This window comes from Canis lupus, chromosome 35, assembly GCF_048164855.1.
Source record: "Canis lupus baileyi chromosome 35, mCanLup2.hap1, whole genome shotgun sequence".
In the NCBI taxonomy this organism is placed as follows: Eukaryota; Metazoa; Chordata; class Mammalia; order Carnivora; family Canidae; genus Canis; species Canis lupus.
Genome location: NC_132872.1, coordinates 23,541,347 through 23,559,679, shown reverse-complemented (window position 1 = coordinate 23,559,679; position 18,333 = coordinate 23,541,347). Strand labels below are relative to the sequence as shown.

The 18,333-nt window shown below is 34.5% G+C and overlaps 1 protein-coding gene across 5 annotated transcripts in view; it reads right to left on the bottom strand.

Moving 5' to 3' along the window:
* Window positions 1-18,333, bottom strand: part of SENP7 (SUMO specific peptidase 7) — a 139,698-nt gene that overhangs the window by 53,341 nt on the left and 68,024 nt on the right. For 2 of the 5 annotated variants that reach the window (XM_072811835.1, XM_072811838.1), the window contains exons 5-6: window positions 13,581-13,778; window positions 6,014-6,208 (exon numbers count right to left, since the gene is read on the bottom strand). The exons of 1 other annotated variant lie outside the window; for it this stretch is intronic. In XM_072811835.1, coding sequence (XP_072667936.1) covers window positions 6,014-6,208; window positions 13,581-13,778 — 393 coding nt within the window. The remainder of the gene's footprint in view (window positions 1-6,013; window positions 6,209-13,580; window positions 13,779-18,333) is intronic. 2 more of the 5 variants (XM_072811836.1, XM_072811837.1) reach the window with 2 other exon arrangements.

The window sequence follows — 18,333 nt, the reverse complement described above, 5'->3', positions numbered from 1 at the left end:
AAGAAAATCTGATAAAAACTGAACACAGCCTAAGGGACCTGTGGGACACCAAAAAGTAGACCAATATATGTAATGTCAGTACCTCAGAAGGAAAAAAAATAAAGGAGCAGAGAAATTACTGAAACAAATAATCATTAAAATATTTCCAAATCTGGGGGCACCTGTTGTGGTTGTCGGTTAAGCATCTGCCTTTGGCTCAGGTCATGATCCCAGGGTCCCAGGATAGAGCCCTGCACCAGGCTCCCTGCTCAACAAGGACTCTGCCTCTCCCTCTCCCTCTGCTTCTCCCTCTCCCTCTGCTCATGCTCCTTCTCTCACTCTCTCTCTCTCTCAATAAATAAAATCTTTTAAAAAAAGTTTCCAAATTTGATGAAAGACATGAATATAAACATCCAAGACACCCAAGGGACTACTAAACTCAGTGAGACCTTACCAAGAAACACTATAATAAAGTTGTCAGAAGACAAGGCAAAGAGAGAATCTTGAAGGTACTAGGAATTAACCCATCACATATCAAGGATATTCTATAAGATTATCAGGTTTCTCATCAATAGCCAGAAGACATTGGGTTAGTATAAAGTATTGCAGGAAAAAACTGTCAACCAGAAATCCTGTATCTGGCAAAACTATTCTTTTTCCAGTTAAGTTATAAAGTTAAGTTGATGATTTGAGTTATTTCTTCTTTTTTAATGCAAGCAACTACAGCTATGTATTTCCCCTTTAGTACTGCTTTGGCTGCATCCCATGTTTTTGTTTTCATTCATCGCTACACATTTTTTAATTTCTTTGTGATTTCTTCTAAGACCCACTGGTTGCTTTAAGTGTGCTGTTTAATTTCCAACAACTTTTGAGTTTTCCAGTTTTCCTTCCATTAATGATTTATAACTTCATACCATGTGGCCAGAGAAGAATGGGAGAAAATATTTGTAAATCATATTTCTGATAAGATTCAGAATATATAGAGAACTCCTAAAACTCAAAAGTAAAACACAACATAATTTATCAAAGAGCAAAGGTCTTGAACAGACATTTCTCCAAAGAAGATACATGAATGGCCACTAAGCACACGAAAAGATATTCAGCACCACTAGCTGTTAGGGAAATCCATATCAAAACCACACTGATGTATCACAGCACACCCATTAGGTTGGCTATTATATAAAAACAGAAAATAACAAGCTTTAACAAAGATGTGGAGAAATTGGGACCCTTATGCACTGCTAATGGCAATGTAAAATGGTACTGGTGCTATAGAAAACAATATGGCGGTTCCTCAAAAAATTACTAATAGAATTACCATATGAACCAGAAATTCCACTTTGGGGTAGATATGCAAAACAACTAAAAAGCAGAGATAGAGACATCTGCACAACAATGTTCATAACAGTTACAACAGCCAGAAGATGAAAGCAACCCAACCACCCAAAGACATTTGTATACCACACTACATACAGGCAAAAAAGGAGTGAGAACTTCAATTAAGAAAGTAATCTCAAGATAGTTGTCCTGGATCTGATTTTCTTATATAAATCACCACAAATTAAAATATCACTTGACTAACCTATTTTTATACTTGAGACTAAAGAGGTCTTTCCAAGAATAAGCCAAACACAGAGGTCAAACACTAACATGTTTTATAAAATAAAAATTTTAATTTATATACTACAGAAGATACTATAAACAAAGTAAAATTAACAAATAGAAGCTTAAAAAAAAATAAAATAAAATAAAATAAAATAAAAAAACAAATAGAAGCTTGAAAAAATTTAATAAGAGTTCTTAAAAGTAAGTAAGAAACAGATGGAACCAATACATACCAAGACTAAGAAAACTCACATAAGAAATACAAACTCTGTCTTGACTAAAAATCAAAAAAATGATTAAAATGAAAGCAATTTCATGTAAACTTATTTTTGTCAACAGGTTATCAAAAATTTTTTCAATGGTAACACTTAATTCTAGTTAAAAAGAATGGCCTATAATAATTTATAAATATAAGTACACAAACTTATTATAGCAATGCTATACAAACAAAAAAATTAAAAAATCCTAGGGACACCTAGGTGGCTCAGCAGTTGAGCACCCGCCTGTCTTCAGCCCAGGGCATGATCCTGGAGTCCTAGAATGGAGTCCCACATTGGGCTCCCTGCATGGAGCCTGCTTCTCTCTGCCTATGTCTCTGCCTCTCTCTCTCTGTGTGTCTCTCATGACTAAATAAATAAAATCTTTAAAAAAAAAATTAAAATATCCTAAATGTTCAGTCACAAGGAAGCACATATTTGTAAAAGTAGGTATATTTCTATGTACTGATTGGCAAATTACTAAGTTACAAGAGAAAAGCAAATTTTCTCATTTAATCTGCATACCTAGGCATTATTACTTCAATTTACAGATGAGGTAAACTGAAGCATAGAAAAAGAAGTTAAGCAAATACACTGAAATGAATTCAACCTCGTACTAAATAAGTTACTACAGGTATTGCATTTTTCACAGTGTATTATCATAATAAAAACAACAAATATTAGTTAAAAGTTTTTAAAAGAGTAATACCTTAATAAATATCTGTATTTTAAAATAATAAATTACCATCTAGAAAAAACAAATATGCTACTTCAAAGAGACCATTTTAACTCCAATTTGCTTTTCATGCCTGGTGTTTTACTATTGCTTTATTTTCAGCATAAAAACACAGTATTTTTTTTCCTGCATAATTCCATTCAAGTTGTCATTACAGTCAATATTAACAGTTCTGAACACTAAAGATAGGCTAAGGCTAAAATAAGACTTTTAGCCTTTATAATACATTTTCCTATAGGCTTTTATGAAGGGCATAAGTGCTAGACGTTCAGAGAAAACTTCCTCATTTTCAGGCATAGCCCCCATTCTCCTACCCACCAAGTATCAGTTGCTAATTGACATTATATTTTTTTAACAGAGTTGGCCACATTCTTTGCAATAACAATAACGCCAAAATATCCTTTCTCCTTAGAAGATATGTATTTCTATTTACTCTTTCTGAGTTAAAGATAGGCAGACTGGGAGGAGTCTGGTTACATACAAGAATTCCATCCTTGAGCCTACTCTGTATTCATTCATGTGCTATTGTCTTAATCAGGCACATCTACTGAAGTGATGGTATGGCCATACTTGCAATTTATTTCTATGAGGCACTCCGGATTCTCCCCAAAATGAATTCATTTTAAGGGAAAAGAGAACCAAATCTCACTTTAAGGAGTGCAGTACTCGGAATACTTGGGTGGCTCAGCAGTTGAGTGTCTGCCTTCAGCTCAGGTCGTGATCCTGGAGTTCTGGGATGGAGTCCCACATCAGGCTCCCTGCATGGAGCCTGCTTCTCCCTCTGCCTGTGTCTCTGCCTCTGTGTGTGTCTCTCTCTCATGAATAAATATATAAAATCTTAAAAAAAAAAAAAAAAAGGAGTGCAGTACTCCTCCGTAAAACAAATGGTAATACTAGTATGGCTGTAATAATTGCCTTTGCAACACTGGTAATAGTTACAGGAGTAGCAGTGATCTCAGGATCAGATACCGACATTCTCACCATAGGAAACTTTAGTAGTATCAACTACAACACCAGCCTTTAAAGGCACTTTTGATCAATAAGAGACACTCAAAAATAATGACTACCATTTATTAATCACCTAGTAAGTTTCTGGCATTATATTAGGAACATTACATAGTTATCTCCTTAAATCTGCACAATAATCTTACAAAATGTGTTACTATCTCTGTTTTATTTATTTATTTTTAAGATTTTACTTATTTAGTCATGAGAGACACACACAGAGAGAGAGGCAGAGACACAGGCAGAGGGAGAAGCAGGCTCCATGGAGGGACCCCAAAGTGGGACTCGATCCCGGGTCTCCAGGATCAGGCCCCAGGCTGAAGGTGGCGCTAAACCGCCAAGCCACCTGGGCTGCCCATTATCTCTGTTTTAAAGACAAAATAAGTAACCTGCCCAAGGTAAGTCAGCATGCTAAGATCTGAATCCAGATGTCTTGCTCCAAAGTCTATGCCTATTCTAAATCCAACAATCAAAGAAAATTACCACCAATAGAATGAATTTTCAGAGCCCACATCAAATACCACCTGGAAAATTCATAACCATTTAAAGGACTTGAGGAAAGCTAGAGTTCTCACTAAACAGATTTTAGGAACACCCAGAAATTTTAGACCTATTATTAAATCTTGGCCCCAAATTCCTTATACCAAATTGGTAAAAAGCCTGTACAGTACAGATTACAATTTGACAGTCCCCATAGAATCCTCACAGTAATGCTATTTTCCATAACAGTATGAATAGGGGATCCCTGGGTGGCTCAGCAGCATGGAGCCTGCTTCTCCCTCTGCCTGTGTGTGTGTGTGTGTGTGTGTGTGTGTGTGTGTTCTCTATAGTGAATGAATAAATAAATAAATCTTAAAAAAAATAACAGTATGAATATGCACCAATGTTTTTTGAATTCCACAGTAACAGTACATATTGTGATTTTTCTATTTAAAGTATCATCAATAACATTTTTATTTATATATTTTATGTACACAAAGAATTCTCACATGTGATATTTAATTAAAAGAAATAATAAATAATTTTGTGGTGGAAAAAGGTCATTCAAAGGTCATTTCCCTTCTTTCAACTCAGGAAACCAAAACTCAAGATTAAATGACACAAACATTAACCCAAGTGCACAAAATTAAAATATGTATTGAGCTAAGCACTGGGTATACATGCAATTAAGACATGATGTCTCCCCTTAAGGAGTTCATGGTCTAGTAGAGGAGGGAGAAATAAACACCTATAATGCAAACTCATAAATGCATTTCTAACATCTCTAATTGTACATTAACTTATACATTAAATACACTGGTAACTGAATAATGTCATTGAAACTCAGTTCTTCTAGCAAATTCAGAAAATGACCTAATAAAGTCAAAACTGTCAATGACAACTGAACTGATGAGAAACAAAATATTCTCCAAAGGGAGAAAAATTTTATAAAATTTTAAGCTCATATGAAATAAACAGAGTTTATAAAAATAAAGTATGGTTAGAAAAATAAGTAATATTTTGCAGATTCTTAAAAAAGGCAACTATAAATATTCTTTAACATAATTTGGCTTACAAGAGATATACAAACCAGAAACCACCTGTGGATGATTCCCGGCAAATAAAAAAAAAAAAAAAAAAGTAAGAATGGATCAGTAATTTTCACTCAGATCAAAACTATTTATTGTACTGGCTGAAGGCAAAAAAATAAATTTTAGTATATGTGCTGCTGAAGCGAGCACTGAAGGCAGAAAATTAAAAAGAGAAGTTCATGGTAAATGAATTAAAAGATTTAGTAGTACTAACTTATATCCCTTAGCTTTTTCCCACAATTTCTTTTATATTTACAGTCCCCATAGGAGCATCTCCTAGAGCTTAAAACAAAAGCAACTTCATATTTCCCTTTCTCATACTGGCTCAGTAAGCTACAGTTAATAGAATTCAGCTATGTCAAGCCATTTGTGTGAGGAATACATTCAGCCATTCATTCAGCAAATAGCTCCTAAGTACTAAGTGCCAAATGCAGTTCTAGAATCTGGACATAAAAATAGTAAATACGACAAGATAGAGAGATAAAGGAATGAATGGACAGACCGACAGATGGCCAGGTAGATAAATAGGACAGAGGAGGGTGAGGAACAGAAAAATGTCAGAGGAACAGATTTTAATTATATCAAATAAATAGAAATACTGAAATAGGCAACTCAATTTTTATTAGAAGTCTGTATGTGTTTTCCCAAAACACAAGTACAGTGTACTTTTTTGAACTATTAGTCACAGACTGTTGGTTCCAACAGCCATCTCAAGCCACCAGGGGACAAAAGTCATACTAGCCATCAGAGCACATTTGCCTCACTTTCATCAATAACATGTCTATGGGGGAGGGGGGGAGAAGAGAGGCTTATTAGATAAGGAGAATATTTATTTTGAATAAAGTTGTCACTAAACATACCTTTCAGATAAAAAGGAGCTCTTGTGAGGGTTTAGAATTTGACAAGATTCTAGGCTGCCATCAGATGATGAAGAAAGATGCTCTGATTGCAAGTTGTCTGTATCACCCAAACTGGCCTCAGTTACAGATGAGGTCTTTATGTATTTTCTTCCTAACTCCGTTCCCAGGACATTCGTCAATATAACTCTGGGTATCCTGTCACACAAAATAACAAACACTGTACTGTACTGGTTTGCAGTAAAAAAATGTATCCTAGGAAGTTGATTTTTCAAACATTTTCATCTTAGCACAGTAAGCTATTAGAACTATACCACTCTAAAAATTAACCCATAAATACTCTATATGAACACAATCTTTATTTCTAGAAGTACTTGTGTCTTACAAATTGGCACAGATTAGCCTGCTACAATAATGGTTTAACTATACTAATGAATGCTTTGGGGGTGCTTAAAATTTTAACCAATTCTTCTCAAAAATGTTTTTTTCTTTTCCATAGTTATTAAAAACACAGATTACTACAAACCAAATCAAGAAATCTTTATTCTTCTCATTCAACAGATAGGTTCCTGATAAATAATTACATACTCATAATTAATAACAAATGCTAAATTCAACAGGAAAGAAATCATTCTGAATGCATCTATGGTAATAATAGATTCCATAAGTGAAACAGCACACATACTGGTGGTAATATATATATGTTTAATGTAACAGCACCAAAGAAAGAGCTAATAAATAAATATCTAGAAAATTAAAGTATAGTTCTTAAGCTCCAAACTTTTTAAAATTGGGTCAGTTCACATCAAAATACTATATAAAAGCCTGGTATCTTCTTAAACAGAAGAGGATAATATAATCTTTTTTTTTTTTTTTGGTTAGCCAATTTTTATTATGAACAACTGATATACTTTTTTGCCACACTACAATGATGACCTCAAGGCAATTACTTGGCCCTGAAATGACCAACCCAAGCCAAATTATCTTTTCAGTTCTTGTTACTGTATTTTTTAAGTTTTCCTATCTCCTCTTCATCAGATATTCCCCTTGACTGTTATCTATATGTCACTTGCAACAGTTTACTGATCCTTTGTGAGAGACTATAGAAAACACTTAGAAAGGGCCTGAGTACTTTTGTTTAAGTGAAACTTGATCTTCTGGGTACTTTGTTACATTTGCTATAGTACCTAGAGATTCTCCTTATTTTCACTACATAGAGGCATTATGTTCTTTTCACACTATGTTCCAGGCAGCACATAATTTCAGATCTTAGGAAACCTTTCATATAATTTAGTTTGCTCTTTATTTTAAACATGAGGAACTCAAAGCTCAGAAAAGTTAAATGGCTGAAGGTATAACTTTTCCTAGGAAGAACCTGGGTCTATTATCTTTTGGTTTCTTTATTTTATTCCATTACCCATATCCTTAATACTAAGTGGCCAAAGGATCCAAACAATGGAGCTTTTCTATAGATACCACAGGAAATCTTTGAAAATACGCATTTCCAGCACAACCTCCACACACACAAAAAAAGTACTACAATGATTAAACAGTCTATATGATGTAAAAGCAAAGGTTAGTCATAAATACAACTCCCTAAACTCAGAGTTTGAGTGAACAAAGAAGGGCAAGAAGTCTGCCATCTAGTAAAACCACAAACTGTGAGGAAGAGAGGGCAGAAATATTTTTCTACCTTCTCATATGATATAAATCTCTAAGGATCCTGGTTATTATTGTCTGCTTTGTGTATTTGCTACCTGACAGAAACCTCCTTAAAATCCTGGATTTTGGGATGCCTTGGCAGCTTAGCAGTTGAGTGTCTGCCTTTGGCTCAGGGAATGATCCCAGAATTCCAGGATGGAGTCCCACATCAGGCTCCCTGTAGGGAGCCTACTTCTTTCTCCCTTTGCCTATGTCTGCCTCTCTCTGTGTCTCTCATGAATAAATAAATAAAATCTTAAAAAATAAAAAAATGCTGAGTCTCTTAAAAGAAAAAAAAAAGGTGTCTCTCCAAACAGGAGAGATGGAGTCCATAAAAGATTACTTTTGTATGAAGTGTTGAAGCTAATAATAAAAAACAACAAAAAGTACAAATATCAGCAATCAAACAGTAAATTTTATAGATCAGAATTCTCTTCTGAGTAATAAATGATCATCCTATTCTTGTAAGGTTTATTTTGCCACTATATTTAAAGAAAGCAAAAAGCAAAGAAGATATGAAAAAAAAGAACCTTGGAGGATAAATAAGATCTTTTAAGTTAAACAAATAGCTGAAAGTCTTTCCTAAAAGAGAAAAATACCAAAATTGACCCCAAAAGTCATTTGAAAAGATTATATATCAACCTGCATCTCTAAAGCACAAGAGCTCTCAGGGGGCCTTTGAAACTATCAAAAGGTTCAAGGCACTATCTCAGCAGTGGTATACCTTTCAGTGAGATAGCACTCTATTACAATGAGAACAAAATGCCACAAGAAAAAATTAAAGATTAAACAGAGTATTTAAAAGTCAATAATTTAGGTATCATAGAAAATATGTAATAAAGTCTAACTCCTACTTTACTTATGAAAAAAGTTAAATTTCAGAAGAGTGAAAAGCACTCTGGTAAAGGGATTAAGAACAAGGACTCTAGAGTCAGACAAAAATAGGGTCAGGTTCTGATTTCAGCACCTAATAATATAACTTAGTCAAGTTACTTACCATAATTTTTTCCTCTTAGCATTAATTTTCTCATCTCTAAAATTAGGAGAAAATCTACCTTACAAGTTGTTAGGATGAAATGAGATACTAGTTGTAAAGCATTCAGTACAAGTCTTGGCACATAGTAAGTACATAGTAAAAAGGAAACTCGCTTTAATTTTCCTATTATTCAAGTCTTCCTCAAAGTTATAAATTATTCTTTCAAATGGTGCTTAGTTGTCCTAATTTATCATACTCTGCAATCTTGATGAAACTATCTTATTAGAAAAGTACATAATTAAATACTTAGCAATACCTATAATACACCCAGGTCTTCACAACACACACCCATAGCCCAAACATCTTTCATCAGCTATTTGCAACTCATGTAATTTGTGTATCTTGAAGAAACACAACTGTGTGTGTGAACCTTACAGAATACAAATCTATATAATGATAACTAAGTTCATAATACGTAAGCTATCTTTTGGTGTACAACTATATAAGTTAGCACGGCCATGGAAATTTCATGGCTAGTTAGAATTTCAAAGATTCTGAATTTTCACAAGAAATATATAAATGTGTATACTTCATCTTCATACTAACTCAATATGGAAGAAAGGACTAAAAAACTGTTATTTCACAGTCTATCTAATTTTCTTCCTAAGTAGTAACAGTAAATAAAATAAAATGACATTTAAGTTTATTTACTAATATTATGAAATTACATTTTAAAGTATGATAAATCAAAACAGAAACAAATTTTGCACAGCAGTAAAATGAAGCAGAAAGTATACTGGCCTGAGAATTAAAGCCATTTATTGATTGTTTCTCTGCATGGTTATTTTCTCTGATTCTTAATTTTTTCACTTGTAAATTGTGGATTCCTTGCCTGAATAAATAGCATGGTAAACCTAAGATTCAAGTAATTTAATAAATGAGAAAAAGTGGCAAGAGCTATTAATATAAACTCTGTGTTAAAAGCAAATTTTTAAAGGGATGGAATCCTTTGCTGAAGGACAACATAATTATATCTGGTAATTAAGCTAGAACCTAGCAAGCGAAAAAAATTACAATACTAATTTAGTTTTCATTTTGTTGTCATTTAGATGAATGCCTTTCTAAAACTGTATTTTGTGACATTTTAATAGGGTTCTCATAAATCCATTCTTATCTTAGATAATTCAAAACGTGCTTTCTAAATCAGCTTAAGCTATGTAAACAATTTTAATTGCTGAATAATTCTTAAAAGTGATTTACAGATTTTCTAAATTTGCTCTTTTCTTTTACTAAGCTAAATTTTAAGTGAATAAATTATCACTCAACTAAAATTATATCGGCCTAAAGAAATCTTAAGGTGACAGGAATACTAGAGTATCCAAAAAGTCTTAGCATCACAAAATCTAAATTATGTAATTTTTTAAGACTTCAAACGTGTAAATTTAAGAGAAAAATTAATAAATATAATTAGGAATATTTCAATGGCTGGGACCTAACTTTTCTTAATGGAATATGTGTACACTCTCTCCATATTTCTCTAAAATCTCCTGGTGCCAATTGATGCACCTCAGAAAGATAGTTTATCTTCTCAAAAACCTTATATATGTGTCCTACTAGACTCTTCCCTGCCTAATGACCAAGGTTTACAAATGTCTGAAAGTTATCTCTTAGGAAAATAGATGTGAATCACATATCGAAATTAAATATACAGGGCAGTCCGGTAGCTCAGTGGTTTAGCGCTGCCTTTGGCCCAGGGTGTGATCCTGGAGACCCAGGATCGAGTCCCATGTTGGGCTCCCTGCATGGAGCCTGCTTCTCCCTCTAACTGTGTCTCTGCCTCTCTCTCTGTGTCTCTCATGCATAAATAATAAAATCTAAAAAAAAAAAAAAAAGACATAAAATGTACACTAAAATACGTTTACTTATTTAAAAAGAAATTTGGGCATTCCACATACTGTCAATTTGAGATTTCTAAAACTCTTGACCCCTTTCTTCATTATTTAAGAAGATGTATCTGGATTATGTTTTCTGTTTTTCTTCTCAATGTTATCCAGAAAATAAAAGGCTAAAGAGTCCTGACATAAAAGGCAACATTTTAGGATCTAAAATGCAAATAAAATTTCTAAAAAATGTCATTTTGGGGATTGAATGAGTAATTTTAGTTTACCAGAAGTTAAACTTTAAGATGAAATTAAAAACCAAAAATAAATCTTCTTCTCTTTCATTTCTCTGAAATAATGAAGTCTTACCTAAATAAAAAGAGAAGTAAGACAAAAAGCATCATGTCAAAGTTAAGTGAAGATTGAAGAAAGAGTAAGTCTCCTATTTCACATAGCAAGTTCTGGACAGAAAAACATTATCCAAACCCATACCCTAAACTGTTCTCTAATTTTCTTATTTGAAGTTTGCAATATCTCTTTTCCTGGTTGTCACCAAAATTACAGAGCAAATACTAGTTTTAAAGGATTAAACAGGGCAGCCCCGGTGGCCCAGCAGTTTAGCGCCTCCTTTGGCCCGGGGTGTGATCCTGGAGACCTGGGATCAAGTCCCACGTCAGGCTCCCTGCACGGAGCCTGCTTCTCCCTCTACCTGTGTCTCTGCCTCTCTCTTTCTCTCTGTGTCTGTCGTGAATAAATAAATAAAATCTTAAAAAAAAAAAAAAAGGATTAAACACAGTTCAATCAAAGAGACAGGAGATGTAACTCTCCTCTCTGCTGGGAAAACACTTTTTCCTTGAACTCAGCAAAAACTGATTGGGCATTTAGTTATGCACCCAACTATGTGCTAAGTATTAGTATCAGAGTAAAAATAATAAAATGTAGTCCCTGCCTTTCTGAAGCTTACTGTCAGGGAGGCAGAGAAACTAAATATCATAATATAGTGTGGTAAGTGCTATCAGAGAAACTAAATATCATAATATAGTGTGGTAAGTGCTACGATATATGACCGGGCTGCTTAACAAGAAAAAAAAAAAACAGGATTAAACACAAATTAGGGGTGGAATGAAGGAAACTGTCTCAAAAAGATGGCTTAGGAGTTCAATGTTAAGGACTAAAAGATGGCAGCAAAGTAGAACTGTTTGCACAATAAAAGAACAAACAGCATGAGCTCAGAGACATAAAACAGCACTATGCATTCACTAAGCTACACTAGAGCCCCAGAGACTAAAATTCAGTTATCCATGTGGAGTAGACAGATACAAAGCTAGAGTTAGGTGAAGGTGAGATCATTAAGGACCCTATATGCTAAGTTAAAGAGTTGTTTTATCCTGAAGGTTATGTGGGACCACAGAAAGATGTTAAACTAGACAGCAAAAAGTAACTCCTGCCTTTCAGAATGAATAACTTAGCAACAATAGAGAGAAATAATCAAGAAAGAAAACACCAAACACAGGAAGCCCAACACTACCATAGTAATAAAGGCACAAAGTTATCAGGACTTGAACTGATGTACTGGCAAGAAAAATGGAGAAGAGATCATTTCAAGACAGAAACAGGAGGCAAAAATAATTATGCAGGAAATATGACTGGACATAGAGGATAAGAAAGAGGAGTCAGATACTCAGACAGGAAGGGGATATGGAAATAGGAATAAGCCTAAGAACAAATATAATGCATTTGCTTTGGAACAGGTTCAATTTAGGACCCCTGGAGCAGAGAGAAAAGGTCTGGACTAGCTGGTAGTTCACCCCATGAAGCAAAAGGAAAATAAGCACACATACACACGTGCACACACACACACACACGATAAAAAAAAAAATTAGAATCTTATTGGGACTTTTAACTTCATGCTGTATTTCAGTTTCATGAACACATAATCCAAATCTAGCCCCTACCTGACTGACTTTAAGATTTAGGATATCTCAGTTAAATTTACATCAGATATGATCTAATAAGGAAATTCATTTACTTAGCTTTTCGTTTTGGCCTTTTTTTAAAGAAGTGTCCTCCTTTAAAATTAATATATAATACTATGTTCAGATATCTTGACAAAGTTCTACTTTTATTTTTTTAAATAAATGCATGGAAAGTTAGGAGTTTTTATCTGAACTTGGTTTAAAGCATTTATATACTACCATTCAGATCACAGATAATATGATCAAAGCCCTACTTAGCTATGACAAGTCATTCTAATTGAAAACAAAGTACTTCCCTCAAAACATATTCATTTAAGGGTTAAAACTGTAAATGGAAATACATTAAAAATATTACATTACAGATCATAAATTCTCAGAACGAATTCCTAGTTTTCAGCCCCAAACTCCATACACAATTCCTTTTAAAAATATAAAACTGATCTTATTTTCAAAATTAAACTGTATATTTGTCATTAAAAATTTTGGGGTAGTATTTCAGTATTACCTCCTTTTTAAAAAAACACATGTAAAATACAAGACAGCTCCCAAAGTCAAAGGTAGTAAGGACTTAGATTAAATAATATGTGATAGGTATTCTAAAGATGCAAAAAATAAAAAATAACCTATTGATTCCATAAACTCTGTCAAGACCTAAATAAATATATATACCTTTATTTTCTCCATCTTAAGCATACGTTTCATGTTATTTAATCTAGGTCCTTATCTATGTATGTATCTTCATTTTATATCATAAATGAATCTAAATATATATATGTGAATCAAATTATAAAGTAAGTTAAATGTACTAAGGATACTTGGTTTTAAAAATAATTATATGTCAACATACTTAATGAAGTGCAAAACTTAACTTTGTAAATTGAGATTGTCAGCTTCAAGATTTGCTTTAAAGTGGGGCACACCTGTTTATGCAGATTTTCTTAAAAATCATTTCCAACAATCTTAAAAATTTTAAGATTATTGGACTTCTTTTATTTCAAATGTGGTAGGTTGAACAAAATCAATACTGAACAACATACCTTTTAGATAAATTAAGGCTTTGGTGAAGAGGTTCTAATTTTTGACATGTCTCTAGGCTGTCAACAGATGTCGAAGGCAATGAGTCTGATTGCAACTTGTTGGCATCACATAAATTAGCATCGTTTCTAGGTAGGGTCTTTCTGAATTTTCGTCCTAAATCCGTCCATAGGACATTCGTCAACACAACTTTGAGTTGCCTGTTACACACATAAATAATTAATACATAAAGTACTAAACATTGTATATAATACATAAAGTAATCACAAACGATACCAAAAGAAAACCTCCAGAAGTTCTTAATTTCACTTAATTTCAGTTCTTCAAGCAATTGTTTTTTTAGTTCAAGCAATAACTAGACTAATAAATAAGTAAAATATTTGCTTAACCATTCTCAAATATATATTAAAAAGTAAGTCTATTTTACCCAAACTGGAATTTTCTTCAGAATTCTGTCTGGTGTACAACTGTGGCCATACACATCTATAATTGTTGGATTCATGATAACCTATCTATGCCTACTTTTAGTGAAACAACAATATACATCTATATGTCTCACCACAAGAGGCAACCGCTTTCTACACTATAATTGTGTTTTTAGTATTTGTTGATTAGGAAAGCATTATGAAAAGTAAAGGGGAGGGGTGCCTAGGTGGCTGAATCAGTAAGCATCGGACTCTTGATTTTGCCTCAGGCTGTGATCTCAGGATCCTGGGATCAAGCCCCACATGGGGCTTCGCACTCAGCACAAGTCAGCTTAAGATCCTCTCCCTCTCTCTGGCCCCTCACCCTGCTAACATGCATTCATACTCTCTCTTTAAAAATAAATAAATAGGGATCCCTGGGTGGCGCAGCGGTTTGGCGCCTGCCTTTGGCCCAGGGGGTGATCCTGGAGACCTGGGATCGAATCCAACGTCGGGCTCCCGGTGCATGGAGCCTGCTTCTCCCTCTGCCTGTGTCTCTGCCTCTCTCTCTCTCTCTCTCTCTCTCTCTCTGTGACTATCATAAAATTAAAAAAAATAAAAATAAAAATAAAATAAAAAAATAAAAATAAAAATAAATAAATAAAATCTTTAAAACTAAAGGTGAAACAGTACATCATATACAATCTTATTAGTAAGTCTACATAATCTTACGTCTTCTTAGTCTTAAGATACAGACTTAATTTTATCTTGTTTCTACAAATAAGTCAATTTAAAACATTTACTTTTACTGTACCTATACCCTTTTCAAAAGTAAAACTGATAAATGCAAGGAGCTCCAGCTTTTTGCCTCATTACATTTTGGCCACTACTCATTCAATATTTCTTTTGCTAATAATACTTGAAGAACTGTGTTCAGTTCTGGAACCAGGGGATAGTTCTTACAGTAGTGTGGACAGGCTACCAAATGGACTCAAAAAAATGTCAAATGGGAAATGTCTGAAAGAATTGGAAATGTTTAATCAGAAGAGTGTCTATTCTATTTCCTGGAACCAGTTTTAGGCACTATTTCTTTAACAAATGTAAAAAGATTAAGAAAGAGGAGAGCCTGGCTGATAACTGGTGGAACATGTGACGACTCCTGACCTTAGGGTTATGAATTTGAGCCCCACTGGGTGTAGAGATTAAAAATAAAGTCTTAAAAAAAAGAATATTAAGAAACAGCAAAGTGCTCATATACTTTAAAGAGAAAACAGAACTTGGAGTACCTGGCTGGTTCAGTTGGTAAAGCATGTGACTCCCAATCTTGGGGTCAGAGTTCAAGCCCCATGTTAGGCCTAGAGCTTACTTAAAAAAAGATAGATAGATAGATAGATAGATAGATAGATAGATAGATAGATGATAGATGTGTGTGTGTGTGTGTATATATATATATATACACACACACAGTGTATATATATGTATATATACACACACACACACACACACACTCACACACACTAGATCTCAAAAAAGACATCACTTGTTTGCAGCTGCCACTTGGGGCTGGCTATCTTCAGACTATCTGGAAAGAGGCAGTACAAGTCTGCAGGAGAACCTCCATGGAATGCACTGAAACTACAAATATTCTAAGTTAAAAAAAATTGTTTTTTAATCTACAAGTTTTAGAAGTATCATTAAATGATAAAGAGATGAGTGACAATTCTATGAATAAATAATAACACTTCATTCTTCATTCAACAAATACTTACCAAATACCTTCTAGCTAAACAACTATATTAGCAGAATCTAGAGATTCAGCAACAAATAAGATAGTTACAGTGCCCACCTTCATGGAGCTTACATTCCAGAAAAGAATTACCCAATTAACTATTTAATTACAATTGTGATAAATGATATGAAGTTAAAATATAGATGCTGTCTTTTTCTAGACTAGGTCAGGGAAGGTTTTGCCTAGAATATGACCTTTGAACTGAAGCTAGATACTATCTATCTAAAAGAAAAAGGTGGGAAATAAGGAGTAGTTCAAAAAAGGGGACCAAATGCAAATGTTCTAGTATGAATAAAGCTTGTTGAAGAAAATCAAAGGACTTACCTGGCTCATGTGCTTAGACTGAAGAGGAAATTTGTAAAAGATAAGGATGCAGTTAGGCAGGACCAATGAACTGTATTAATGCTTTGAGACTTTACGTCAAGAATAGAAAATCCACTAGTTTTAGCAAGAGAATGATGGGCTCACAGCTGCATTATTAAAAGGTCACTTTGATCTCTTATGAAGAATGAAATGGGATCACTAGGGATAAAGATTTAAAAATGAATTCAGAGAAGTGATGATGACTTTATCAAGGGCAGGTTAAGGAATGGTAGAAGCAGAAACCAGAAGACAGTGGGATGTCAATGGAAAAGGAGGAAAGGGATACAGCAAATGTAGGCAGGTGACATGTGACAGGACAAGAGCTGAAGACCAATGTGCAATGCATGAAAAGTCTTCTGAGTTACTGGCCCACTAATAACTGAGTTCTTAGTTAGCTTAAAACAGAGGATATTGTTTAAGTGCCCAGAGAAGAAGTCAAAAGAATAGGAGAAGCTAAAGATACAAGAGATAATAATTAACACAGTAAATTTCTTAAGAAATAGTATAAGAGCTGATATTTACTTAACATGCACTACATACTAGGTACTATGCTAACCATTTTACAATAATTTACTTCATTTAAACCTCACGACTGCTCTATGAGGTACAATGGCAATTCTCCGGCTAGACAGAATGAAGATAAACTAAGCCCAAAGCAAAATGGGTGAGTAGTGCAAGTGGATCCAAAGCCACCCACTCTCAACTCTACTGCCAGCACTCTTAACTGGTCTATAATGTTGGTTTATGGTGGAAGAAGCAGCACCTCTTTCCTCCTTCCAGGAAGTAAAAGGAACCAAGATCACCCTGTCAAAGTAATAGGAAAGGTAAAGGAACAAAGGCTTGAGAAGAGAAAGATTTCAAATTATCACTGTGAAGAGGAAGAACACAAGCTGTCTAGAGAAACACAGTAGGAATATCTTGCAGTTTAGGCATCCATTGGAATTAATAACCATGAATTTATAATGCCACAAATATACTGTTGGTTTTCTTTTCCACCACTTCTCAGCCACCTTAATGTCAGGCCAATTCAAAAAATATAATTAGGTTCACAAGTGATTATTAACTACAAAGGTGAAAGGCACCTTGATAATAGAGAGATCCAACAGCTACCACCTTAACCAAATGATCAAATGTAGACTTTATGTATCCTCTGATATGATGCAATAAGCAAACGACATGAGCTATGAAGTATTCTTGCCAAAAATTTTAGGTAGACCTAATCCATGAGGACAGACCCAGACAAATCATAAAAATCTAGAATATAGGACATTGTACAAGACCATTGGCCTAAACTCTTCAAAAAGTCAACATTACTTTGAATAAAACGGACAGGCAGGAGTAGTCTAAGACTAGGAGCCTAATGAGACTTGGTAACCAAAATATATGATGCATAAACTTCAACTTATCATATGTTTTTAAAAGTAATAAAATAGGGGCACCTGGGTGCCAATAATTCAGGCTTACTGGGACGCCTGGGTGGCTCAGCAGTTGAGCGTCTGCCTTTGGCTCAGGGCGGGATCCCAGTGCCGGGATCGAGTCCCACATGGGGCTCCCTGTGAGGAGCCTGCTTCTGCCTGTGTCTCTACCTCTCTCTGTGTTTCTCAAGAATAAATAAATAAAATGTTTAAAAATAATAATAATTCAGGCTTACCTAGCAAAAAACTATCAGTTAACTAGTGGATATGTATTTTTCACATTCGGGAAATTAGACTCTTAATTTATAAGATTTTGCAAGAAAGGTGTCTGAGGGCAGCCCCAGTGGCGCAGCAGTTTAGTGCCCCTTTCAGCCCAGGGTGTGAACCTGAAGACCTGGGATCGAGTCCCACGTCGGGCTCCCTGCATGGAGCCTGCTTCTCCCTCTGCCTGGGTCTCTGCCTCCCTCTCTCTCTCTCTCTCTCTCTGGTGACTATCATAAATAAATTAAAAAAAATAAACCTTAAGGATATGTATGGTATGCTTTTGTTCTAACCACAAAGGCTATTATAAATTAGTAATTTGCAAAATTATTTGGAAACTTATCCCAAGAGTAATTTTAAATAATTTTAAATATGAAAATATCGGATGGGGGGCGGGGCAAGATGGCAGAAGAGCAGGGTCCCCAGGTCACCCGTCCCCGCCAACTTAACTAACTTTCAAATCATCCTGAAAACCTATTAATTCGGCCTGAGCTTTAAAGAGAAAACAGCGGGAATGTTACAG